Source organism: Pelecanus crispus, chromosome 1 (assembly GCF_030463565.1).
Source record: "Pelecanus crispus isolate bPelCri1 chromosome 1, bPelCri1.pri, whole genome shotgun sequence".
Classification (NCBI taxonomy): domain Eukaryota; kingdom Metazoa; phylum Chordata; class Aves; order Pelecaniformes; family Pelecanidae; genus Pelecanus; species Pelecanus crispus.
Genome location: NC_134643.1, coordinates 139,830,074 through 139,857,044, shown reverse-complemented (window position 1 = coordinate 139,857,044; position 26,971 = coordinate 139,830,074). Strand labels below are relative to the sequence as shown.

Sequence of the window (26,971 nt, the reverse complement as noted above, 5' to 3'; positions counted from 1 at the left end):
CAGGAACCTCATTATCCAAAAGCCATCTCAGATGTGCTAGTCTACTAGCACAGGGAAGCGCGGCTCATCATGCCTCAGAAAATTTATATAATCTTATATAAAAAAATTATATGATTATATAAAGTTAACACACAAGCAATGTGATTGCATGTCTGGACCCAACTGTTTGATTTGCTGACATACTTGTCAATGTCACTCTCAGTATCAAAAATGAAGTCACTCAATGTGACAGCAGGTTTTTACCACCTCGACAAAAAATTGAGCCAACAAGTCATTTTAATATTACTGTTGTTTTTATATAATTGTTCATGTTTCACAGTAACTTACTTGAGTCATGTTCAAAAAAGTGAACAGCTTTTTCTGCTATTTTCCACTACTTTCTCACTACATTTTAAATGATGAGTATGTGCCCAATGAAAACATTTAACAAAATCTTTCCAAGCACCGCTGTATTCCAATGGCTGTTATTCCCCATTAATTTTTTTTACTCCTGTGCATAACCTCATGAATATGGTGCTGTTAAGAAATGTGATATGCATTGTATCTTAAATCCCTGAGACATAAAAAATGAGCTAACACAATTTTTCTAAATAACACACCATATTTTAAAGTCTCAACTCAGGAAAAGAGATGCCCATCTCAATGGCCTAGAAGCGGATCGCTTCCTGGCTAGTTTTGTAGCTTGCCAATCCAGTTCAAAGCCATTTTAAATAATAGTCTTGCCTTCCCATGCTGCAGACAACAGGGTACTATCTTGGTATCCTTGTTAAAAAAAAATGTAACCATGGACCAAACAACCAAAGCTGTTTACTAGCAGTTCCTTTCTTCTTACCTTCTTAAAGAATGCTGTGGGTGCCATTTCAGCTCCATTGAGAGTTCTTAAAAGAAACATTGGCCAAGACGACGCATTCATCTGGAACCCTGAGTAACAAACAAACAACCAACCCTACTTTCAGTTTGTAAAATAAAATAGGATGAGAAGGACATAAAGTCTGTTTTACTAATGCCTCATCCCCTCTGTTTTGGACTTGGCCAAAATAAAAGTAGCCAAGAAGGAACAAGCAGGGTTGCCGTTGGTGCAGAAAGCCATGCAATGCCTTTCTATTCTGAGTGACTTGCCTGCAGAATCACTCATCATGATCTGTGATATTACAGATAAACATCTAGGACTTAACGACATGCAAGTTCTAGTACAGGAGATCGTACGGTTGTCCCACACAGTACCGGGTCCAGTGGAACTTCCCCAGCACAAGCGTCTAGCTTACTTTTCAGGCCTGCTTTTTCCTCTCATTCTAAAACAACATTCTCCACTCCAGCTTCTCTCATTTATTGAGGAGATACCTTTTTATTTTTGAGACTCTTGTAATTCTTTCACCAGACCACAGATTGGGGGGGAAAAAAAAAAAAAAAAAAAAGAACAATCAGTTTCTTCTCCGTTCCCCATTTAAATAAATAGCTTTAAAAAGCAAAGAACATATAACAGGGAAGAACAAAAATACAATTGTTTTAACAAATGCATGTATCATATTGGAAAACATAAACTGGAAGTAGTTTCTACTTTAATATTCTTCATTAACAAGTGAATAAAAAGCACAAACAATAATCAAATTTGCTTAGATGCACTACCTTATTCAAGCAGAACAAAGGTTTGGCTGAAAACATTCTCATTCCAGATAATCTTCCCTCAGAATCAACCACTTTCAGTTAAAAAAACAAGACAAAACAAAAAAAACCTCCCTTTTGCTTTCTGTGCTATCCAAATGGATGTTTCAAAGTAATGAGTAAGATAACAGACATAGTGGACATTTTTTCTGCGTCTTTAGTTATAAGTCTGGCACAGCTCTACAGAAAAACAGACATAATAGAGCAAATTGGAAATTTTTCCACAAAGCAAACAGTACCAGAATCTGCCAGGAACTGATGAGTTCCCTCGTAACTGAGCCTCGACAATTCTCTTAAAAAAAAAAAAAAAAAAAAAAAAGTAACTGGAAAGATAGAACATGTCTGTAATTCTTGATCAGTTAAATCAATAAGTCATCTAAAATTGGGTTATATGCTATAATCGTTCCTTAACTAGTAGCTTTAAGGTATCTTCAGTTGAATAAACAGTCTTCAAGTTGGAACTACCTATGCAACACCTAAATGAATATAAAGCTCATATTTGATAAATGGTATCATAATTTGAGGACTGCTGAGCTCATTATCAGTCCTGGTTTGATACCAGAGTCTTTATACAACCTAAACAGATGTGGTTACTGAAACACAATATTCCTAAGCAGCTAGCCCAGAAAAGACATATATGTAAGACAGAGGAACGACAACTAAACAACAGTTTTAATTAACTTAATTTGGCCTCTAAGTCATCCTGGTAAAACCAGAGAAAATGTTATCCTCAGCATAATTTGTTGAGAACATTAAACTCTCAACAACAAAAAAGCTCACCTATGAAAAACAGAGGCTGGAACAGGAACCCTTTGCTACATTAATCACTTCCTCAAAATCCTTATGTAACACGTAATTAAACCTACGTAAAAATCAGGTGAGAGGGACTATTTTAGCTAGTTATTATGATAGAAGCAGAACATTAGTATCTAGAAGGTTCCCCACTACTCAGAAAAACAAATAATCAGTTGCTTAAATGTCTAACAGGAGGTAATCATACACCCAATTAGCTCCCAGCTTTGCCCAGGAGCAGGATGCTGTAAAACTGCCAAAAAGGCTTTTTCAAAAATTTACCTAGGTACGCCAGAATGTTTGATTGCTGGAATTTAGCCTATCTCTAGAAAAATCTAGGGCAAGAGGGACAAAATAATGGCACTCGCATTCTTTTCTGAATAACCAGTAATTGTTCAGAGGGCAGGTAAACTTACATGCCGGGGTGCAGGGAAACAGCTGCTTGTTAGGTGCTGCGCTACAAGCGGCCTGACGGAATAGGAGTCACAAACAGTGTCCAAAGAGATGGCATCAACCTTTCTACTGATGACTGTGGAAATTCTCTCCTCTTAATGGATTGACTGCCCCCATTATACATAAACAGAGTTGTTTTATTCATCAGGCTGGTTTAGAAATACATTTTAAAAAGCACTATGCTCCTGAACTGAAGCCATATATTTAACACTGGGCATATGTGTAGCTGAAGGAATAGGTATACTCTTTCTCTATTACAACCCTCTTTCATACTGGTATCACTGCATTCATTCTACAAGGTTACATCAAGAACTTCAGAGAGGTTAATCTAAGTAACTTCTCAAAAAAAATATTAGAATATTTTTACCCAGGTGTCAAGAATTTCCAATGCTTTCACTCAAAACCTCTATATATCCACAGGGAAGAAGGAAAAAGAGCCCTTCTGGGCTCAGACTGTATCTATCTATCCCAAGTCTTCTAGACTGGCAGCCCAGTTGCATTGCTTTTCTTGTATTTCTTAAGCACCACAACAGCACAAAAATCTACCCTTATAATCTATGTGAAGTGTCTTAATGGTTATGTCAACTGCTCCTGTGTCTGCTTCTCTACAAGCAAACCAAGCTTCATACTGAGTGAAATGACACTTTTCACTTCACCTTTCAAGCAGAAATGAAAGTTGTTAACAAATTGGGATTAATTGGTTTAGTGGTGGACTTCGTAATGTTAGGTTAATGGTTGGACTGGATGTTCTTAAAGGTCTTTTCCAACCTAAATGATTCTATAACAAGTTTTTTTTAAGAGGCTACTAAGAGAAAGCATACCTACCTTCACTAAACCTCTGATGAGAATCTGTAAGAGTTACTGATGACACCAAACCAGAAGTAGGTTCATAACAATAAGATGGGAAACCAGCAGTAACCACTTTCTACTTACAGTTCATTTCTGATATTAAAAACTCTATTTGTTGTATCTTCTAAAAATTACAGAAGATAACAGGATAACAGGGGAGGGGGTGTTGCTGTTGTGGGGGATTTGGGGGTGGGAGGGTTAAGATAATTTTTGGTCATTATTTTTCCTCTGTTTTAAAAGCAGAGCTATTTTCAGAACGACATGAAAAATGTTGTTTCTTTAAAGGTTTCCACACCTAGAAGTTTAAGCTATAAGAAACATGGTATCAGAATGCAGATGTAAATATACAGGTTAATCACAGCAAAGTAAGGTGATACCACACTTCATTACTCTAGTAGTTAGTCAAAGTTCCCTCTGACTACTCATCATATAGCAAGGAATTCCTTTGTACAGTTCCCCCTTTAATAAAATTCCTCAGTAAGACTGAGCCTAAGCACTATTTCTCAGTTTCAGGAGACACAAAATGTTGTCACCCATACTGCTCATGGAAGGCAAAAGAAATTCTGCATACTATCTCTAAGCACAGGAAAGCTACACCTTGTTCATGAGCATTTGTCATGCTCAAAAACCAGTCATGACAAACTCATCAGACGTCCCCCAACATGGATCGATTTGAGATGAGAATCACATGAAGTATAAGCTTGCAGCTTGCTAAAGCTCTGGAGTGCTATTTTTCCTACCTCAGAGCAGAAGGCTGCAATACCACCGTTAACCCACCTTATGGTGCCTTCCCCAGACCACGACCGATTTGCTCAGTGCTCAAGCAAACATTCAGAGTGTCCTGAACTGATGCACCTCTTACAGCCCTGCTGAGCGTTTCACGGCTCGGTTAACAGCGAGCGCCTTCTGCTGGGCTGCTCTGATTTACTGACGAGGAAACAAGGCAAGTCAGCTTCCCCCAGTTCTTACCAAGGTCTACTAAAAGGAGAGCGCACAGCATCAAACAAGAAAACATAGTATCCATACACACTCATACGACAGGGTGTATATGAGGGAACATTTATAGAATGGGCGCGTGACAGTGTATCTCATCATTAAGAAAGCTGTCAGACACTCCCATTTAATATTAAGGGACTATGTAAAAACAAAACAAAACAGAACTCAAACTAATTATTCTGCTTATTCTTATGTCAAAAGAATCCAAAAAGAAGAAAAAGCCACAATTCACTTACCCTGAATTAGTTTGCTTACCTCTTTTTCAATTGAATAATGGTTTGGTGAAATGTTAGTACAATTGAATTTGCCAAGACAAAAAGGTAAAATTGACTTCGTGAAAGCAATACTCCACACACATTAGTTCAGAAGCTTTGTTTCTTACCAAGTGGAGGCTGGAGCATGCCCCCTTTCTTTTCGCAGGTCCCGATGGGCTGTATATCTGAGGAATCCACAAGCCTCCAAAAATCATTTTTGTTGTCACTTCCATCCAGCCGCAACCTTAGCCTGGCACCAGTGATTCCAATTACTGTAGCTATACAAACCGAGGTAACATTGCGAGGATCGTGGGCTTCCAGTTTCATACCAACTTTGAAATCATTCGTGGGTGGAATTCTAGACTACAATAAAAGGTAAAAGACTTTTTCTTATTGTTGTTAGTATTGCTAAATTTACCAGCCAGTTCAATATACAGCTTTCATTCATCCAAACATATCATATAAATGGTAAATATAAAGAAGCCTTTGAACTCTGAGTGTTTAGCAGCAAGTCAGAAAAGGCAGCTGGATAACCTACCAACAGCTACCATTTCAGATACTTGATGTTCCTACTGTGTAAACATGACTGATTTCGAAAAAGATAAGCACACTAAGAAGGGTAACAAGGGAATCCTGACAAAGATAGGAACGCAAAGATGGGGGTGCAGTGATTAATACTTGAAGCGAATGGAAAACAAGGAAAACGTTGGGAAACATAGAATCATAGAATCGTTTAGGTTGGAAAAGACCTTTAAGATCATCCAGTCCAACCATTAACCTACACTACCAAGTCCACACTAAACCAATCAAGGGCAGACTAGACTAAACCATGTCCCAAAGTGCCACATCTGCCTGGTTTTTGAACACTTCCAGGGATGAGGACTCCACCACCTCTCTGGGCAGCCTGTTCCAATGCTTGACCACCCTTTCCGTAAAGAAATTTTTCCTAATTTCCAACCTAAACCTCCCCTGGCGCAGCTTGAGACCATTTCCTCTTGTCCTATCGCTAGCTACTTGGGAGAAGAGACCAACACCCACCTCACTACAACCTCCTTTGAGGTAGTTGTAGAGAGCGATAAGGTCTCCCCTCAGCCTCCTCTTCTCCAGGCTAAACAACCCCAGTTCCCTCAGCCGCTCCTCATAAGGCCTGTGCTCCAGACCCTTCACCAGCTTTGTTGCCCTTCTCTGAACACCCTCCAGCACCTCAATGTCTTTCTTGTGGTGAGGGGCCCAAAACTGGACACAGTATTCCAGGTGCGGTCTCACCAGCGCCGAGGACAGGGGAACAATCACCTCCCTGCTCCTGCTGGCCACACTATTGCTGGTACAAGCCCGGATGCTGTTGGCCTTCCTGGCCACCTGGGCACACTGCTGGCTCATGTTCAGCCGACTGTCTACCAGCACCCCCAGGTGCTTTCCGGCCAGGCAGCTTTCCAGCCACTCTTCCCCAAGCCTGTAGCATTGCATGGGGTTGTTGTGACCCAAGTGCAGGACCCGGCACTTGGCCTTGTTAAACCTCATACAGTTAGCCTCAGCCCATCGATCCAGTCTGTCCAGGTCCCTCTGCAGGGACATTCAACTGAAAAAAAAAAAAAAAAAAAAAAAATGCCACAAAAAAAGCAAGCCACCCACAAGATTTATTAGCTTTCAATTCAAAAGAGATAGTTATCCTCACTATAGCAATATCTTGGAAATTTAAACAAAATTTGCACCCTACTGCACTAGGCACTACAAAAGCTCAAGGCAAGAAACAGTTTCTGCATTAAAAAAAAGCTTACAAGACAAAAAGACAGAAAAAGGAGTTAGTGCTAACTGCATTTTACAGAAAGAAAACAGACAGTCACATAAAACTTCTGTGCTAAGACAAAAATTGCAGCTTGTGCTTATTTGTAGAGAACTGAATATATTCATACACATACAATGAAATGCCAATTTAATTAGCACAGGGAAAAGAAACGGGACAATGCAACTTGGTCTTTGAGCAGAACTTTTTGTCACAAGCTAAAAACGAACAAAAGAAAACGAGAATATTTTCTACTCATGTATCAACACATTACTGGCAGAGATTGACTGGATTGTAGTCTGATTACTTGCCTACTGTAGTACTGCAGGCAATAACATCATCTAATGATGTTCAAATCTTTGTATTAACACTAACTAGGATTGAATGCCCCTCACTATTCTCTTAGATGTCTCCTCATTTCCAGCCTAAATTTATTAATAGAAATGTTTGCCAACATTATCATTTAACTTAAATTCTTTTTGCACCTTTGCAAATAATAAAAAAAACTCTACAGTGTATGTACGGGGGGAAATCTGTACTCAGTACTCTTTCAACAAGTTAAGTAAGCCCAGCACTGAAGTTTCTCTTAGGAGAGGATGACTATTCTCCTGTCACCCTGGAAGCCCTTTTCTGCAACTCTTCCAGTACAATGCTGCTCTTGAACACTGATGCCGAGAACTGTAGACAGCCCTCCCCATGACATTTAAACCCAGTAGCTATCCCACACAGACTAACACAATCTGAATCCTAACATGGGAGGCAGGTAGAAAAACCAAAACCATGGGCATTCAAGGTGACAGGACTCATATGTCCCTTCTCCTGCCCGCCTGATCAGGTCAGGTGGGGATCCCATAGTAAGCAGATAAGGGTGCACTTATCTGTCTGGGTACACAGGAAAAAGCTGAAGAAATCTGCTACTGCAACAAGTGTTAGTGATATTTTGTCTCCACCACATTTAATTTTTTAAAATACTTCTTGCTCTACTTTCTATGGTGTGCAGGTGCACTATTTACAACACACCCTAGATCAACAGCAGGAGCCCTGGAGGAGCCCGAGCCCAAAAAACAGAGGCGAGCAATATTCAGTGAACACGGAGTGTAGCATCTGCCAATGCTGCATTCAGACAGCAGGCTGCCTGAAAGGGGAGCCTGAGCATATTAAATTTAAAGGGCAATTCAATTTCAGGATATTGCTTGTCAAGCTGTTATTTTCTACAACCATGAAAGGCAACTGAAACTGAGAAATTGGGGAGTTTGTTTATTTGTTTGTAGAAAAGGTGAGCTTGTTTAAATACCAACAACTTAAGGCATTCTACTAAAAAGGTAATGCCTCCACGCCAATCCGTCCTTACAGCAAAATAATAAGCCCGCTCACTAACAGCCTTGTTTTAAGCTCTGTTCAAACCACAGGGACTGAACTTTTTTTATTTAACATTTTCAGCTGCTTGGAAAAAAAGTTTCAGGGTGAGAGAAAGGGATGTGGAATGCCTTGGAATTTTAAGTAGTAATTAAAAACAACTTAGAGCAACAGATAAAATATCTTTTAAATTAAGATAAATACTTTAATCAATTTCCATTAGCTGTCTGTGCCTGTATCCTAATTTATGGTAGAAGCTTTAATTTATTGCTCCCCAGGTCATTTTTAATTACTACAAAATTTAAACTTTGTAGAATTCCCACAGGTCACAAGTTCTGAATATAATTGTCAAATTAAGCTTCTCTCTGCTATTTCATTTTCTGACTGGCCACAGCAGTGTATTTCTTTGCATTACACAGAATGATAATGACATATACAATTCATGTGTAACCCAATAAAAGCCAAATTAGTCCTACACAAAGCTCAAGCACTTTCGTTTCTAAAATCTGCAAATATTAGATAGTGAGAAGAGCTAGCTCTGCACTAATTAACACTGCATATCACTTTCTACTTAAAGGTCAACTCTTAAAAAACTGAAAGTCTGCATACGTAAATTGTTTTGAAATTTGCTATGCACAGAAATTAAAGCTTTTTTCCAACCCACACACTCCTTAAGCAATCCAGGTCACTCAGATTTATCTCAGTCAATGCATGTTACTTAAGTGTCTTTATTTAAGGTGTTAATCGGTTGTTCAGTCTGGACCTCTTGAGCATTAGTAGGGAAGAGGAAGATGCAAGAAAGGCACAAGGAAAGGTTTCTGAACAGCTTTCTGTGGCAGCTACATCTCTTGGGAGCATACACTCTGGTCATGGTGGTCCATGGTCTGTGAGTATGGCATTACTGATCCAGGGATATGCTACTGCCCTCTGCCTCTACCCAAGCCAAATTTGAGGGCTCTGCCTTGAGCTGGTACCCACTATGAAAAACGCATACTGTAGAATTAGTTTCTGAAGCTCCACTATGGACACTGCTATTCTTAGCCATCTCTCATTGAAAGCAACATGTGGGACTTTTTGTCCTTTATCTTCATCTGCAAAGAGCAAGCTGAGATTCAAGATCTAGTACAAGGAAATGCTACCACCTGCATTTCTCTCTTCCTATTCTCTATTCCTGCAACTACTTCAGATTCACCGAGTGACAGTTCCTCTCCTCCTCAGACTATTCCGTTCGTGTTGCTTTTTGTTTGGTCCCCACTGGAGGCCAGTATCATTTACAGTACCATCAGACAGCCAACAAACCCTAGAAGATACCTTTCTGAACGTGTCCAATCCACTAAAATAGACATGCACTGCTTCTCACACCTATTACAGTTCTATCAACCTGAACTATCCAATTCCTTCAGCATCTATCTTCCTAACACAGTGAAGGCATACAGACCAAAACTCATCCTATGTAACTTTATGCAGCAAAGATACTCCTCAACTTGAGAAAATACCAGCCCCGGCTCCCTCTACAGAGAGAAAGATGCCTGCAGAGGTTGACTTAGCCTCCAGAAGGCTGAATAACTGGAGGTCATTAGCTCACACAAGATGGTAGACTTGAACTGCATCTGCAAATACATGCCAAACCATCAGGTGGGGAGGAAATCAAACTTGTAGGGCACAATATAAAATATAAAACAGTGCATTAAACACCATTCATTATAAATCCAGTACTTCCTTCATATTCCCATATATTCCCCTTGATTTTTTTTAAACTTCAGTATCTGTTACTCCTTAGTTAAAAGCAGTCTGCTCAGAAAGATACAAAATTAAACATATTTGAAAGATACAGAAAAGAAGTGGTGAATAAACTACTACACATGCATCTTGTAGCTAGCCAGAATTGAAAGGACTCTTTCAGAAATGGGGCAGGAGGAAGGCTCCTCTGACAATCAGCCAAATTTTAATGCTCACTAAAACCATGGTACCTCTGCAATTACTGAAAAAAGTAGGAAATATTTTTGAACTCTGATAAGACTATCTGTTTTCATTAACTAGTCTTTTTTTTTTAAAGGAAAACAGAGTCCAAAGCTACAATTTTAATGAAACCCTCAAAGTTTAGCTTGAGGCGGAAACCAAGAATGAAAACCTTCAGTAGCTAGCATCTGCCAAAACTGTAAGCTACTGATAACTAGAGATCAAAAGAAGTTAAATGGGAAGTTTGCAAGCAGTCTAAACATAAAAGTTGCTCTAGGATCACCTTGTAACTTGCATACACACACACACACTTGGAAAATAATATCTGGCATACCTGTCTGAAACAATGTAGAGGGGCAGCTACTGATTCAGTCTCTTTCAGATAATCATCCCAATTAAACTGTTCTGGAAGACAATAAGATAAAAAAAGACCATACAGACAGTTTTTAAAGGGAACTTAAATTAAAATGGGGTTGGGGAAAGAAAGGGACAGCAAAACCCAACTATCTTGTAGAATACAATTTTCTTCCCCAAGAACAGGATTACTCTCAAATGGAAACTCCACCTCTGAAAAACATACAACCCTTGAAGGAGTTTTAAAAAGTACTGTTAATTCATTGGGGTGATCACACAATAGGCAAAATCAATATAAATATTCCCCAAATTCTTTCTTTCTTTTTTTTTTTTTTTTTTTGTGTGTGTGCGTGTGTTCTACATACAAAGATACAAGTCAGGATATCTAGATTCAATTCTCTGCATAAGGACCTCCCAAGCGTCCTTGTACAAATCACGTTAGCCTTTCTGTATCTTAGTTCTAACAGCAGGACTGACATGATAACCTCACAAGAGTACTGAGATGATATATGTTGAAAAACACAGACACATAGATTCTGTTGAAATATACGTTGAGAATACTATACCCAGTCCACTAGAAAGCAAAAAGATTAGCACAGCCTTCCAACTGCATCTTTGTCTCTTTTCATTTGAAGCCTGATAAAGGTTTCTCCTTGTAGGGTAAATATTATGGCAATGTTCAGCAACAGAATCATGGTTTTTTTTCCAATGTTAACATTGGCATTGTTTACGTGCAGGGGTGAGTGTATTCTGCATTTGATTTAATCAGTGTTATCAGTTTTGTATGACTGGAACAGCATGAAGCACTAACATGAAAGACACGAGCAAGCATTACTTAAATTAATACAAAGTGCAAGAGAAAAACTACAATGGCACAGCTAATGTTTTTGTTGTTTTATTTAAGTGAGCTCTTTTGCTTATTTTTCTTGTTTGGGCAGCTGGCATCTTTCTGATGTTCCTGAAGAGTAAATCACCCATGAACCCCAAAATGATGCAGTGATGCCACCCAGCGGCTCAGCAACAGCCGTTCACACAGCAAAATCCTTGGTGATAATGGAGAAACCACACCAGGTTTATCAGTAATCCTTCCAAAAACAGCACTGGGCACAGTTAAACACATCTCTGCAATTTTCAGGAGAGAGGAGAAGCAAAGAAACAAGCAGAAAATGGCATCATTCCCCAGCACGCGCACACTGCTTCTCTGAAGGATGCATGGTGGCTTGAACCCAGAGTCTGCCTGCATTAGCACAGCATTTAGTTGAAAATATACAGTGCCTCAAGCAGAGGAGAATTACCCCCTTGGCCTGCTCAGATCCTCTTTTTTTTTGGCGTAACAGACTCAGAAGTGTACCAGTGATTTGTCCTTGGCACTGCAGAGGCCATGTAGTTGTTAGCTATGTAACAAGTCAGTAAAATCTCAAAAGCTGTTAATTTGGTAGTCTGGACTGTAAGTAGGCTGGTAACAAAGACGTTTCCTTACAACACCTTGGAAGTCCGCCTATGTTGGAATGAAAATTTTATTCACGTATTTATACAGTTACGTTGATTTTGTATTACTCACAAAAGGCAGGGTACACTAACTTAAGCATATGTTAGATATTTGTATTTCAGGAAGACATGCTCAGGAAATGGCTCTTCAGAGCTTTCTCCAGAAAGTAGCCTCCAGATCCATTGTTCTTTCCATTGACAGGCCAAGGAGGCTGCAAAAGTTAAGTATAATGAACTGCTAGCAAAGTTTCATTTTATAAAAAGTCTTCTTTGAGTCTAATAATAAAGTTGCCGCTTCAGGATGACTTTTGGATTTTAAAGGGGGGGAAAACAAAAAAAAAGTGTTGTTTCTTAATCACAGTTTACCTTAGTAAATCTTAAAGTACCCAGTTCAATAAAATTAAATCTAGAAAAAAAATGTTAGCTATGTCCCAGCTGTCTAAGATCTAACATGATATAAAATCTGTAATCATGAATCAGAGCCTCACTGTGTTAAGGAGCATATAAATGTAGATACTTCAGAGACAGCACCTTTCACCAGGAGAAACCCCTGTTCACCTCCTCCAAAAAAATTATCTCTATATACCAGCATTTCCCAAATTATCTCAATTGTTATAACAGGACTGCAAATTTGATGGGATGACCCAAAAGTACAGAGGGAAACAAACAGGTTGTGGTTTTTTTTTTTTTCCCCAGGGAACATTTCCTAGAAAGACACATAAGGTAACACAAGTAGCCAGTTCCAGACAAAGCCAAGCAGAAAACAACATTGCCTGGCTCTTTCCTTTAAATCCTGGCTATCAAAACCTCTTTCATCAAGCAGAAATGACCTGAAGTTTCAATTAGAACCTCTCCACCTGTGAAAATACACTGTATTAAATTAAAGCTAAGCTCTCAGAGATGCTGCTAATTGTAATTTAATTACTGCAGTCATAGAAATAGGAGATGAGTGTATGTTTGCAACATGTAAGATGCATGTCTAGGAAGATAATCACATTGAAAAAAATCTCTACACAAAAAGCTTCTCTGTATTCTCAGTGTGAACAGGTGAAAAAGCAGTTTTATATAAATTTCTAATTCTAAAGCCTCTGAAAACACGCAATTTCTGAGAAATAGAAATCCTTAGGAAAATCATTTAGTGTGAGCTAATTTAACATGCATTTCTCTTCCCACTCAAACCTGCAGGCTGAATTAAACAGCTTAAGAAAAACCCATTATGCAACAAGCACAACTTTAACCCACCAGCAAAGCTAAAACTAGAGAGAAAAAGGAATTTTTACACTGAAGAACAAACCAGCATATACTGGAAACGGGGGGGGAGGGAACCCAACCCACACCAGAAGGTAACTAGGACCTTTTGTAAAAAAAAAATCAAACAGTTTGTAACCAACACAGGAGTGAGACTCTAATAAAACAGTGATCCAAGACAATCAGCACGGGCAAACAGCCTGACTAACTGAAAAAAGGAGGAAATAAGTTTATGCCATAGTTGCTTGCATTACTGGTAATGACCCATGGGTCAACAGCCCTTGACGTTCTCTGCAATGCTGTACCAATACCCTATCACTTCTTGTCAAATCTGCCAATCACAAAGTAACTCAAGCTAAAAAGGACACCAGGAGGTCTCTAGTTCAGCCTCGTGCTCCTCCAGGGTTCCATCACGCTCACTGTGAAGATTTTTTTCTTTCTATCAAGTAGGAATTTCTCATGCTCCAGCCACTATCTGTTGCTTCTCATCCTTCCGCTGTGCCTCCAAGAGGAGCCTGGCTCCATCCCCTCTACAGCCGCCTGTCAGGTAATTGAAGACAGCAAAGATGCTCTCCCATAAGCTTTCTCTTCTTTTGGCTGAAGAAACCATTTTTCTGGTTTCAGTACCAGTTTCCTGCTTACATCTTGCATTCCGGCTTTTTTTTTTTTTTTTTTTTTTTTTTTCTTGTGGACTGCCAGCCAGCTCGCTCCAGTATAGCAGTGTGTTCCTTGTACCGGGGAGCTCAAAACTGAACACAGTACTCCAGATACGGTCTCACAAACACCAAAAATAAGTAAACCCTTTCTCTTGACCTGCTGCCTACAGTTTTGCTGGTAGGACTCGGTATGCAGTTGATGTCTTTCACCACAAGAGCACACTGCTGGCCCACACTCAGCTTGCTGCCTGCCAGGGCTCCAGGGCCTTTCCTGCAAAATCCCTTCCCAGGCAGCCAGCTTCCCGCCTGGGCTGCTGCAGGGCTCCAGTCTGCCCACGTACGGAAGGGACCCTCCATTTGCCTTCGGATATTACGGGGTTCCCGTCAGTCTGTTTCTCTGGCATGGGGAGGCCCATCTGAAGAGCAGCCCTGCCTTCCAGCCTACCGGCTGCTACTCCCAGTTAGGTGTTGCCCATAAATAGCTGACAGCATGTTCTGTCCAGTCGTCCCTGTTTGTCAGTAAGGCATAAAATAGCATTGGCCCTAGTATTGACCTCTGAGAAATGCCACTAGCTACCAGCTGCCAGGTGGATTTTGTAGTGCTGAAAAAAACCCTTTGTGTCTGGCAATCCATTTTTTCCATCCACCTATCCAAACCACATCTCACCAGTTTGGCTGAAAGGACGGTACAGAAACTGTACAGAAAGCCTTGCTAAAGTCGAGATGAACAACATCCACTGCTCTCCCCTTTTTTATAGAATCAGTTATCACAAAAGGCAACCGTCACGCACAGTTCACACTTAGCAAATCCATCTCAGCTGTTCCTAACCGCATCTTTGTCCTTCATTTGCTTGGAAATGGCTTCCAGGAAGATTTTCTCCACAGTCTTCCTGAAGACTGAGGTCAGGCAGGCCAGCCTGTAATTCCCCAGGTGCTCCCTTCTTGTCCTTCTTGACACTGGGCATACTGTTTGCCCTTTTCCAGTCATCATGAAACCTCCTCCATCGCTATGACCTCTCCAAAATGAGAGAGGAGCCTCACAGTGACATCAGTCAACTACCTCCACACCCCTGGAGGCATCCCATCTGCTCCCATGAACCTGTGAATACCCAGTTTGTTGAAGTGCTCCCCGTCTTCTACTGTACATAATGCTTCAGTTTAGTTTAAGTCAAAATTTTACAAAATTTAAATTGAAGATTAAAACTACGATTTAAGTGTCACTTGTATATAGGTAGAATTTAAGATTCTGGTTTGTTTAGGCTACCTTAATACAGTATCACCATAGTCTAAACAATGTTTAAGCAGACACTCATGTCATCTCACCCCTAGGTTCCCTCGGCGTGCATCTGAGACTTTTGACAGAGAAATGTATCTCGTCTAGTCTTCATCCCACCACCTCTCTTTGTCAAAGATGAGGTTTCTTTTTAATTTTGGTTTACATACTCTTGCAAATATAGTAGTTTAAGTGCAAGGTATTTAATATCCTGCTTTATACCTTGTACCTCCTTCCATACGTTGTGATCATTCAATTGGATTTTTCTCCTCCTCCTGTCTTTCCCTGCCTACTTTAGATTGTTTTTTCAACTGTTCCTCTCACACCTCTGTATCTCCCCTCCTCTTCAACTTTTCCTATCACACATCCCCCGAAAACTCTGGAGATTTCCTGGATGTTAGCCCAAAGCATTGTAAGGCACCTTTCTCCATCCAGCACAAAGAGGCTCGCTCCTCTCCCTTGCTGCCAACAAACAATAACACAAGATAAAAATTATCATCTCATCTACAGAAAATCAGAGATCTTGCATGATCTTGAGCAAGGCACTCCTCTCTAGGTGTTTCACAGAGCTGAGTCTAGATTTCATGAGTAAATTCCGTTCTCAGACACTAGATTAACAGCGTAGTCCTGAGTGGAAGAACACAGATGACAGAATAAGGCTTGCCTGCTTAGCACAGCTTCTCCACATAGCTATTTCAACACCTTGCACTCTACTGCAGAAGGAGACAGGGACGTTTTCCAGTGACTTATGAAATATGGTTATCTTATGCACATATGAGAAGCACTTTGTTGGTGGGGGGTGTCTTACAGGGCTCCGTCTGTCATGTCAGACAACATTATTTTAAAACACAGACATGCTATCCGAGTCCAGCTTGACTGGAGCTCCTCTTACACTGCAGAAGAGGGAAAACAACACACAAATACACTTCCTCTCCTGTCTCAAAGTAGCAGGGAAGAATAACAAAGATGACTGCTAGGATCCCAAGAAATGGAAGAATTAAGTCTGGCAAATGTAACAGCAGAAAGCTGCACTATGACTGATGGTAACAGGCTACTGTATCTTGTATGCAAAGTCATCACCTCAACTACCCAGCTACTGTGTTAGTATCTTAGCATGTTGGCTCAGTGACTATACTACTTGTAAGGAACTCCTCTTCTGGTACCCAAGAAAAGCTCTGAACCAGACCATTTATTAGGAGTCAGAGGGCACGGAAACGTAAGCAGAGTGAGAGTTTAAGTAACCCAGGGATATTTTATCAAGAATCAACTAAGGGCTCCTGAAGAGATTTTCTACCTTAGTCAACAGTACTCATGACATTCTTACTGCCCGAAATTCAAGCAACCAACATGAACATATGAAGCGTATATAAGGATGCTGCTGCCCTCTCACTGCACCTCACAAAGGCTAAATTGCCAGCAAACCCATGTATATGCTGCCCTATGGCACATGTTGAGGACAGTCGAGGCTGTCTACTAGAGAGTATAGGTTTGGTAAGAAGCTGGATCGTTTCTGGCAAGTGTGTAGTTTCCTCAGTTTATTATAAACACAAAAATGATTTGAAAACAGATTAAGTTTAAAGTAAAATTAGAGTCCCAGGCAATTTAATCCCAGTAGCAATGCTAAAAACTCAGGCTATTAAACTGAAAAGCCCTTCTTCAGCACCAGCAAACACATTAAGGAAAGAGAAAATAACTGGGGCAGAAAAGGTATGAAACTGGGAAATTCATGATTAGATGAACAGACAAATCCGTAAATGATCTAAAAAAAAGAAAATAATGTTTACACAGTGTCTTTGATGATATATACAAAGAGTACTTGTCTTAGCTAGTAAAACTATCAGGCTCAAGTCAAGCAGTTTCAACCATCTTTTTCTATACCAAAACATACATTCCCAACAGAGTTAGACAAAAGCAAGCATTTTTAACTACCCACCAGTAATAGCCAAAGAGATTGCAAAAAAGCCGTAGGAGATAGTACAATCCAAATGCACACTCTTCCTTTTAGGGTACCTTAACTAATAACCTGACAGCTGCAATACCTACCACTTTTTAAAGACGGGTTGTTTGCCTGCTGATTCTTTCCATCTTTCTCTTTTTTAATATTCTTTGAATCTAAAAGACAAGATTCCATTACATAATAAATGTAATATTCACATCATAATGATGTCCAGCATAACACAGAATGCTTTCAAACAATACAGAATGTTGTGTTCCAAAGATTGACTTTCATTTATTAATTTCAGTGCATAATCAAAAAGGTATTTGTACCATAAATGTAATCACTACACTACTTTTCTTGCAAAACATATTGAGAAGTACAGCATGAAAAAGCAGAGCTTTCAACTACTTTATATTACATTATCAGAATAAATCTAGTTGCAGAAAACATAGTATTAGCTCCACAAAGAGCAACTCTGCCCTAATTTTTAACAGCTTTAGTCAACCTACATGCAATTTGAGATCCTCAAGATCACTGGATAGCTTTTTAAATCTTGTCTAGACCACTAAGAACTGAGAAACAAGGGGAAAAAAAAAACCCACACCCTAAAAGCATATTTCTGAGTTAAATATTCCATTCTATATTCAAATTATCGAATACTCAAATGCAAGCAGCTATCTCAGTGCACATTTCAATTATTTAAAAAAAAAAAAAATATTCAGAAGAATCTACCTTCTCCACCATTCTCCTCCACACACATACACAGAAAGGAGTTTGCCATATTTCATTATTGCCAGATTTCAGCTCATATGAGACACACAGAGCGGGACTGGGAGGCTAGAAACAAGACGACAGAGGGAGCTGTTCCACCTGCCCCTTTTAGTCTTTTAAATACGTTGGTTTGATGACTTGCTTTTGACACTAGTGGACTGAAATTCAAGCACAATTCAAACATGATGCTGAGCTGGCAAATGAAATGCAAGTACATTTTCAGATTTAAAAAAGTTATCAAGCTCTGCATGGCTGAATAACTCTCTTGGTTTACAGACATCTCAGCACCAAGAATGGGGCCACTCCTCCAGGAAGGTGCCTCAGCTCACGCCTTTGGCCATACCAGTCAGCCTGAACAGGTGAAGGGATGGTTCACTTGTACCAAAAGATTGTACTGGTAGCTGACCACTGTATCCACTTGCACTTAAGTCTTTATCTATTGATTGGCTTGCATTTGAAATAAAAACACTCCTAATCTAGAATAAGAGGCACTTGGTGATCAGAAACACTTGAGATACGAGTGGTTCTGCAGCAAAGATTAAACCCTAGTAGTGTTTCTCTTCTATGTTTTCTGTAAGGCTTTTCTTGAAACAGAAAGTGCCAACGAGCAGTGTGTGATGTTCATAATTTCTGCTTCACTTCTTTCATTATTTATTGAGGAACTGCCATCTACAGCAAGAGCTAAATGATGACAATCTTCTGTCATCAATCCCCCAAATCCCCCATCGCTCAGTGAGGGGGGGATAAGCCATCCACCTGGCTCTGCGCAGGGTAGGATGTGGTGCTCCTTCGGCCTGGGCACAGCACAGGCCAGGGACCCCTCAGGGGCAGCCACAAGCAGGGCCTCACCAGCCAGGGCCACCCCACTGCCCCGGCCAGGAGCAGCCAGGGGGGCACTGGGAGCAGCCCCAGTCCTGGGCACCCCTCTGGGGCTGGCGCTGAGGCCAGGCCGGGATATGGGCCCACGGCTGGGCAGGGCTGTGGGGAGCTGGAGACCAGACCTACTGCGGCATCACTGGGGCAGGGGCTATGGCCCCGGGGGGCTGACGTGGGGTCCTGGGCTGTGGGCAGAGTGGGGAGAGGCCCTCAGTGAGGCTGGGCACGGCCATTAAAGCCTATTAGTGCACTCAGGGCCAGAGACACCTTCTGAGAATAACCCAGACTCCACAGTCCCAGAAAACATACATACAGCTACATACCCGCTCAAAATATGCTGCAAAAATACCACCTGTTTCTCCTAAAGCAGATATGGGGAGTACCCAAGATTCTTTGATAAGGAAAAAAAAATGCTACATTTACTCCTTTACTTAGTCTTCTTTCTTGACTTACACACTCATTCTTTTGGAAAAAGTTTTCTTCGAAACTTTTTCTACATAGCTGAAAGCACTTGACAGGTTCCCAAAGAAAAATCCTTATGGAGGTCAACTTCAGAGGGACCCACTGAAATGCTTCTGGACGGTGCCCACAGACCTCTAACCCCAGTACTTCCTCAGGCTTTAACCCACACAATATGTCCTGACAACAACTACCAGTGGGAACCTGAGAAGGGACAGTGGTAAAACTAGCTCAGTAAGAATTGCAAGACACAAGGATAATACTCACCTTCTCCCACCTACAGATCAAAGTATATTCCCTCCAGTCTCTTTGGGACTGAACTGAATCCAGCTAGTTTTCTACTGGGTGGAGGCAATCACTAGCAGAGCCTTTTGTCATGTTCTACAAACTCAGTCAGGCTTTCCCAAAAACAGTCATGGGACTGTCGCAGACATCAGGCTGACAGCTTACAGAGTAGATAACTTCCCAATCTACTTATTTCCAAAGAGGAAATCCAATGGAGTCCCACATAAAGAGACTTACTGAAGAAGAGAACTATTAACTGCTTCCTGCAAACACCCAAAGCTTGAAAGGACAAAGTCATGAAAGACTATCTACCCAGCAGTGCCAGATTTCAAACAAGACAACAGCCTTTCATGATTAGAGACATCAAGAACAGGTGAAAGAATGTGAAAAACCACAGCCTGGACACCAGATGAGTTCTCACTGACAACCACCACTCGAATTATTTATTTCCTGTACCAGTTAGGTTTACTGCCTATCTCACAAATATCACAGCAAATACGAACACTGAATGGAGCACTCTTGGCAACACATTTTTCTTATCATCAGCCATTAGACAACTATGAGAACGAGATGAAGACATTCATGAGAAGAAATGGATTTCTCAATAGCATTTAAATACCCGTTTCATTTGAGGTGGAGGTATCTTCATTCATAATAAACCCAAAGCACCATCACTATCACTTGTTTTTCATGGCAAGAAATCTGTTCTTTAAAATGCCCACGTAAAACTCACCCAGCACATGCAGAAGCATCAAAAAAATAAGTCTGAGTAAAACAAAAACTGTTTTCAAAGGCTCCCCTTGTTTTTATGCATTCCAGCCCTCAATACTGGGAATACCGCTACAAAGCTGGAGTGTTTTGTCTAAGCAGATGAAAAGCTACTAGCAGTAAGAATTACTGTCCTGTTTTCATACGAGATATCCTGTATCTACTACCACCTCAGAAGAGTTTTCTCCCAGTCTATACTTCACAGTTGCTATGATGCCTTGGTCTGGTGTGCCTCTTCCAATGTCAGTAGTCAGGGTGAACAAGAATTTATGCTTCATTTCTAAAAGCGACATTAAATTAAGATTAAAATTTTAATTTTAGTTTCCAACAATCACTGAAAACAAAATTAAGACATGGAAGACTATTATGTCAAATTACTAGGCTGAGGAATATGACTCCCTCGGCATATGACCCTCAGTTTGGTCAAATTTTGAGGACAAACCTCAAAAATGAGGTTATAAAAGAGGGAAATACTTCTGCAGATACAAAGAGTATTTTCTTTTCATCTCCTTCATCTAGCCACGTTCAATGACTAATTTCCTCAAAGCTGAAAAGTGGACGCAAAAATGGGAACTTTATTTTTATGTTACACAGAAGAAACTTCTTAGTTCTAGAGTAACGAAGCTTACGGTGACAAAAAAAAAAAAAGTCAGTCGAATTCATTATCTATCATAGAATCACAGAATGCTTTGGGTTGGAAGGGACCTTTAGAGGTCATCTAGCCCAAACCCCTGCAGGGAGCAGGGACAGCTTTAACCAGATCAGGTTGCTCAGAGCCCCGTCCAACCTCACCTTGAATGTTGCCAGGGATGGGGCCTCTACCACCTCTCTGGGCAACCCGTTCCAGTGCTTCACCACCCTCATTGTAAAAAATGTCTTTCTTATGTCTAGTCTAAATCTATTCTTCTTTAGTTTAAATCCATTACTCCTTGTCCTGTCACAACAGGCCTTGCTAAAAAGATTGCATCCATCCTTCCTGTAGACCCCCTTTAAGTACTGGAAGGCCGCAGTAAGGTCTCCCCGCAGCCTCCTCTTCTCTAGGCTAAGCAACCCCAACTTCCTCAGCCTGGCCTCGCAGGAGAGGTGCTCCAGCCCTACGATCATTTTGGTGGCCCTCCTCTGGACCCACTCCAGCAGGTCCATGTCCTTCTTGTGCTGAGGGCCCCAGAGCTGGACGCAGTACTGCAGGTGGGGTCTCACCAGAGCGGAGCAGAGGGGCAGAATCACCTCCCTCGACCTGCTGGCCACGCTGCTTTTGATGCAGCCCAGGATACGGTTGGCTTTCTGGGCTGCAAGCGCACATTGCCGGCTCATGTCCAGCTTTTCATCCACCAGTACCCCCAAGTCCTTCTCCGCAGGGCTGCTCTCAATCCCTTCATCCCCCAGCCTGTATTGATATCAGGGGTTGCCCCGTCCCAGGTGCAGGACCTTGCACTTGGCCTTGTTGAACCTTATGAGGTTCACACAGGCCCACCTCTCCAGCTTGTCCAGGTCCCTCTGGATGACATCTCGTCCTCCTGGTGTGTCAACGGTACCACTCAGCTTGGTGTTCTCTGCAAACTCGCTGAGGGTGCACTCAATCCCACTGTCTGTGTCACTGATGAAGATATTAAACAGCACCGGTCCCAGTCTGGACCCCTGGGGGGACACCACTTGTCACTGGTCTCCATGTGGACATTGAGCCATTGACCACCACCCTCTGGATGCGACCATCCAGCCAATTCCTCGTCCACCGAACAGTCCACCCATCAAATCCATATCTCCCCCATTTAGAGAGAAGGATGTTGGGGGGGACCACGTCAAAGGCTTTACAGAAGTCCACACAGATGACATCCATTGCTTTCCCTTGTCCGCTGATGCAGTCACTCCTTCACAGAAAGCCACTCAGTTGGTCAGGCAGAACTTGCCCTTGGTGAAGCCGTGCTGGCTGTCTCGAATCACTGCCCTGTCCTCCATGTGCTTGAGCATAGCTTCTGGGAGGATCTGTTCCATGATCTTCCCAGGCACAGAGGTGAGGCTGACAGGTCAGTAGTGCCCAGGGTCCTCCTTTCTTCCCTTTTTAAAAATGGGCACAACGTTTCCCTTCTTCCAGTCACCAGGGACTTCACCTGACTGCCAGGACTTTTCAAATGTCATGGAGAATGGCTTGGCAACTACATCAGCCAATTCCCTCAGGACTCTGGGATGCATCTCATCAGGTCCCATAGACTTATGTACATTCAGGTTCCTCGGGTGGTCTCGAACCTGATCTTCCCTTACAGTGAGAGGGGCTTTACCCCTCTGGTCCCCATCTTGTGGTCGGTCCACTGACTTGGGAGGGGTGAGAAGAGAGGTTGCTGGTGAAGACTGAGGCAAAAAAGTTGTTGAGTACCTCAGCCTTCTCCTCACCTGTTGCTACCAGGTCAGCATTCTTGTTCATTGGGGGGGTACGCTTTCTTTAACCTTCCTTTTCTGGTTGACATCTATCTTCCTCTCTTCATAAAGTCCATTTTTAAAGAGTCAAGTTTGAGTTTACTTTCTATTGTACAACACAGTATGTTTTAGATCATTTTGCCAAAACATGAATGAAAATGAAATGCTGCTAGTGCGGACTTAATTACATGCTACTCAGCTCTTTTTAAAAAAAAAAAAAAAACACAAAAAAACCACCGCTAAGAGCAGGATATCCTTTACAAAGAAAGTGTTAAAAATATAGTAATACATATAAGTATATAGAGAGCTTATATATTCACTACGTAAATATATATACACATTTAGCCTATAATACATATAGGCTAAATACTTATTTTCAAAAGCCCGTGAAAGATTGTTTTCTTCTAGGTAGCAAGATTAGAATACAGCATATAATGAAATTACAAAAGCAGGATATTCTGTTGTTCAGCAACTAACAGTTTTTCTACAGCACACTTCATAATCTAATCTTGTTTTGTATCTACTGCTTTAGTTTATTTAACATAGTGCTTTCTGCTTACCGAATCAAATCTCCATGTGTTTACATTACTCCCACCCTACCTGTAACCACAGAATTCTTCTGCTGATAAGATTACTCAACGGAAGACAGGCAAGAGCAACCATATCTACCATGCAAGAAATTAGAGACAAGGAAGAAATCAGACAAAGCTATCTTGACTGGCCTGTAAATGTGACAAAAAATTACAATCAGAAAAGGCACCTTTAAAAACTAAGGTCTGGTAAAGATAATCCTGGTGACCAATATATAGTTCCTCTTATAAACTCCCAGGTTGAACTCCAGGTTCTTGTCTGAGATGCTTTAAAAATCCACAATACTTCTTTCTAGGAAGAGTTAACCTTTCAACAAACAAGATGATTGCTTTGTCTGCATGCTGGGCAAGCATCACCTCTGTCAACAGTATTAGTTTTTACCACAGAATGGTGTGCTACGTGAGGAGGTACAATGTTATTCGGTTGCTGTCCAATGTGGGGAAAAAGCAATTCACAGCCATGCCTTTCAGATTTCTGCAGCTATTTCTTAGCCACCTTAAAGTCTTCAAACTCTGTTGGGTGGTCAAAACATGCCAGGAGACCACTTTTCTTAAAGAAATCCCTTGTCTCTTCCTGATGGGTGTGAAACGCCTCTGGATGACAGAAACATTTTCTCTTCCCATGCCACGCAGTTACTCACCTTCAGATAAGTTTACTAAGACAAGCCCAAGACTTACCATTGCTCAGGAAGAGCCCTTCTTCACTCCCTACCATGCAGCATTGTGAGCACCTTTTAGCTACCCTCCACCAAGCCTCAGAGCACACAGTTGAGGATAGCAAGACAGAGTGAGTATGAAATGTCTCCTTTCCCTTCTTTTTGTGCTTCCCTAGTGGGATTATCTTATCTGCCCAGAACAGGGTGTCTCTTTTAGCATATTTAGACAACAGCCATGCAGAAAACCTACAAGAGAAGGGGACAGACTTCCTCCTTAAACTCTTGGTGCAACAATTAAATGGATGACTCCTGCCATTACAGAAAATCTACTACAGCAAAAGACAATTATTTACCAAGGGAGCGCACAAGCACATAAAGCAGCTTGGGCTGAAGGTGGAAAGCTCAAGAGAAGTACAAAAATGTTAGCAGCATTTTATGGGGGAAGACTACCCATCTGAAAGCTCTGAAAAGCAGCAGCAACCTGGTTTCAGACAGTGGGTCTTCCTCTCTTTGCATTCTCTTTGTTTCATCAACCCAAACACCCTTGTTACTTCTTAAGTCTCATTCTTTATTTTAGCACTTAACTGACAATTAACTTCTGCAGATGTGACACAGCAGAAATCACACCTCTGTAGTACACTCTGCATTTCTGGATGAATTTCTTAAAAAAAAAAAAATGTTCACTTTATCTTCAAGAGCTTGTGGAAGACAGCTGCTAATGCCATTCATTGTGGTAAAATCTGATTCCTTGTACTACTTAGTTATCCTCCTGCTAAATTATGTGCAGTTACAGAATAAAGTGCTACATTTTACTTAATATCACACCTAGACACATTCTTCCATTTTAGAGCAGTATAATGGCTTCAAGGCTGTCACAGGACAAAATTGCTTTGGTTGAACTTGTATAGAACTCCAGGATAAGCCAAATTTAGCATACTTAACTCTAAAACAACATGAAGTTTGAACTTACCTGTGTTCAATACCTACCGTAACCTCTCCTCTTTAATCTAACAGTATAGTAATTGTCAAGTAATAACCCACCACCTTCAGAAAGAGAATTTAACAGGTTCCCTATTTTCTTTCCTCTTGAATAAAAGCTAGCAGGCCTTACCTTTAGCTGCTGTTCTCCCCATGGTAACACTTCTGTGATCTTCCCTCTCACAATAAAAAGGCTGAAGTTGAAAGACCAGTTAATTCTTCCTTTCAGCACAACAGTTTCCTGTGGAGTAGTAATACAACAAGTTAGGGGGGAGGTTGTTGTTGGGGTTTGGGTTTTCTTTTTTTGGAAAGGAGGATTTTTTTTTTTTTTTTGCATTGGGGTATAATTATCTTGCTGGTTTAAAGTTGCAAACGTTTAACAAGCTATTTGTAGAAGAACAGCATGTAAACAATGGCTGTATCAAAGTAGCAATGGTACAGAAGAACCCAAACTTTTATTCTATTGTTTTAGACAGTTCATCATATAGTGATTTTACACTTTCTGTGATTTCTAATACAAAGAAAGATATAAAAAAATGCTTTATTCCTTTTTCCCCCCAACAAATATTACTGAAAAATGGAAGAAACACTTTTATACATAACCTACTTGTCATGCCTCACTTGCACAGAGTTTAAAAATCTGCAATTTAAGCCACTTTGGGTAAAACACACTATCTTTCACAACTACAGTGTAAAGGGGAACAAAACACTGATGTAAGAAATCTACACAAAGGCCCAAGCACTCACTGATACCCCTACCACTTGTAACAGAGCAGAGAGAACCTGTTAGGGGAATGCTAACTGCAGATGAAAGCAGCGTGCCATATTCTTGTAGGATTTAGAAACTAGGAGGGCCACATTAGTTAAACAATTATAACATAGCAAAAACAAACCTTATTTTGTGTGTGTGTTGCTGTGATTTTCTAGCCCAGCATCTAGTTTTTGAGACTTTGATAGTGTTCAATTCAAGTCAAACTCATTTGAAACTTTTTAGCCTCGAAGCAACAAAGTCAGCAAGTTTATTATCCTTTTCCATTCACTGTTCAAGTAATCATGAGTAAAAACACGTTCAAATTTCTGAATTATCTTCTTTCACCATTTCCTTTCAAGGAATTCCCATAAGGTTAAAGTAGATATCATCAAAAGTTCAAAATTTTTTTTTTTAAATTTAAACATGTGCACACATTTTCCAAGATTGATTTTGCGAAAGGTAACATTTTTAGAAGGCACACCTTTCCAGTGTTACATAAAAGGAATAACAGTTGAAAAGCAAGGTATCTACTTGGAATTTCTTGAATCTTACACTTGCTTGCTAAGAAAAAAAAAAAACAATTACACATACATATCGCATATAACAAGAGAGGTGTCATACAGCCAAGTATTTCCCTGAAACTGACATTTCAGTGAAATTTCGAGGGACTTCCACATAATGGTGATGGGTTTCACAATGAAAACTTTATACAGTGCAAGTCCCATGGCTAAAACTACTTAAATACAGTTTTAAAAATGCCAGTGACTGAAGAATTCATTTAGTGTGTGTATGCTGTGTGTGAACACGCTGGACAGTTATTACAAAAAACTCTCAAGACTGAGACTTGAAAGCAGCTATAAATAAAACTGAATACTAACATAAAACAACCAGGCTTTGCTACACAATAGCATTCATAGCGTAAATGATCATCGGGATTAAGAACAGAAATCCTTTTAAGCCATCAAATAAATTTGAAATACTTGATACTTTCATAGACTCCCCCAAAAATTCAAAGCTCTTCCGCTGTGAGTAATAAATTGTGAAAGGTGATGCAAAGTCAAAGTAACTGTTTTTACAGATTACTTTAGAACAGTGCATGTTTTTTATCTTTTTGTTCCAAGTACCAGATTGCACTTGGTGCAGTAATAAAGATTCCAACCCCGCAGTGATAGTCATCAAGTTTAGCACAACCGAAGCGTCTGTCAGAACATAAAAAGGATTCCAGCTTTTCATTAGCTTGTGTTGTACCAGATAGGCTATTTTACAGCATGCCCACCAGCCTGTTAAAAATATAAGACAACTGAAAGTTCTGAAAGCACTGTTTGAAATGGGGCAAACACTACTGCAGGAATACAATATATTA

The 26,971-nt window shown here is 40.6% G+C and overlaps 1 protein-coding gene across 1 annotated transcript in view; it reads right to left on the bottom strand.

Annotated features, from left to right (window-relative positions):
• Positions 1-25,027, bottom strand: part of SCML2 (Scm polycomb group protein like 2) — a 66,644-nt gene extending 41,617 nt beyond the window's left edge. The window contains exons 1-5 of the mRNA XM_075714649.1: positions 24,991-25,027; positions 17,167-17,235; positions 10,439-10,509; positions 5,135-5,369; positions 833-921 (exon numbers count right to left, since the gene is read on the bottom strand). Coding sequence (XP_075570764.1) covers positions 833-921; positions 5,135-5,369; positions 10,439-10,509; positions 17,167-17,235; positions 24,991-25,012 — 486 coding nt within the window. The 5' untranslated portion in view covers positions 25,013-25,027. The remainder of the gene's footprint in view (positions 1-832; positions 922-5,134; positions 5,370-10,438; positions 10,510-17,166; positions 17,236-24,990) is intronic.
• Positions 25,028-26,971: the final 1,944 nt, after the last annotated feature.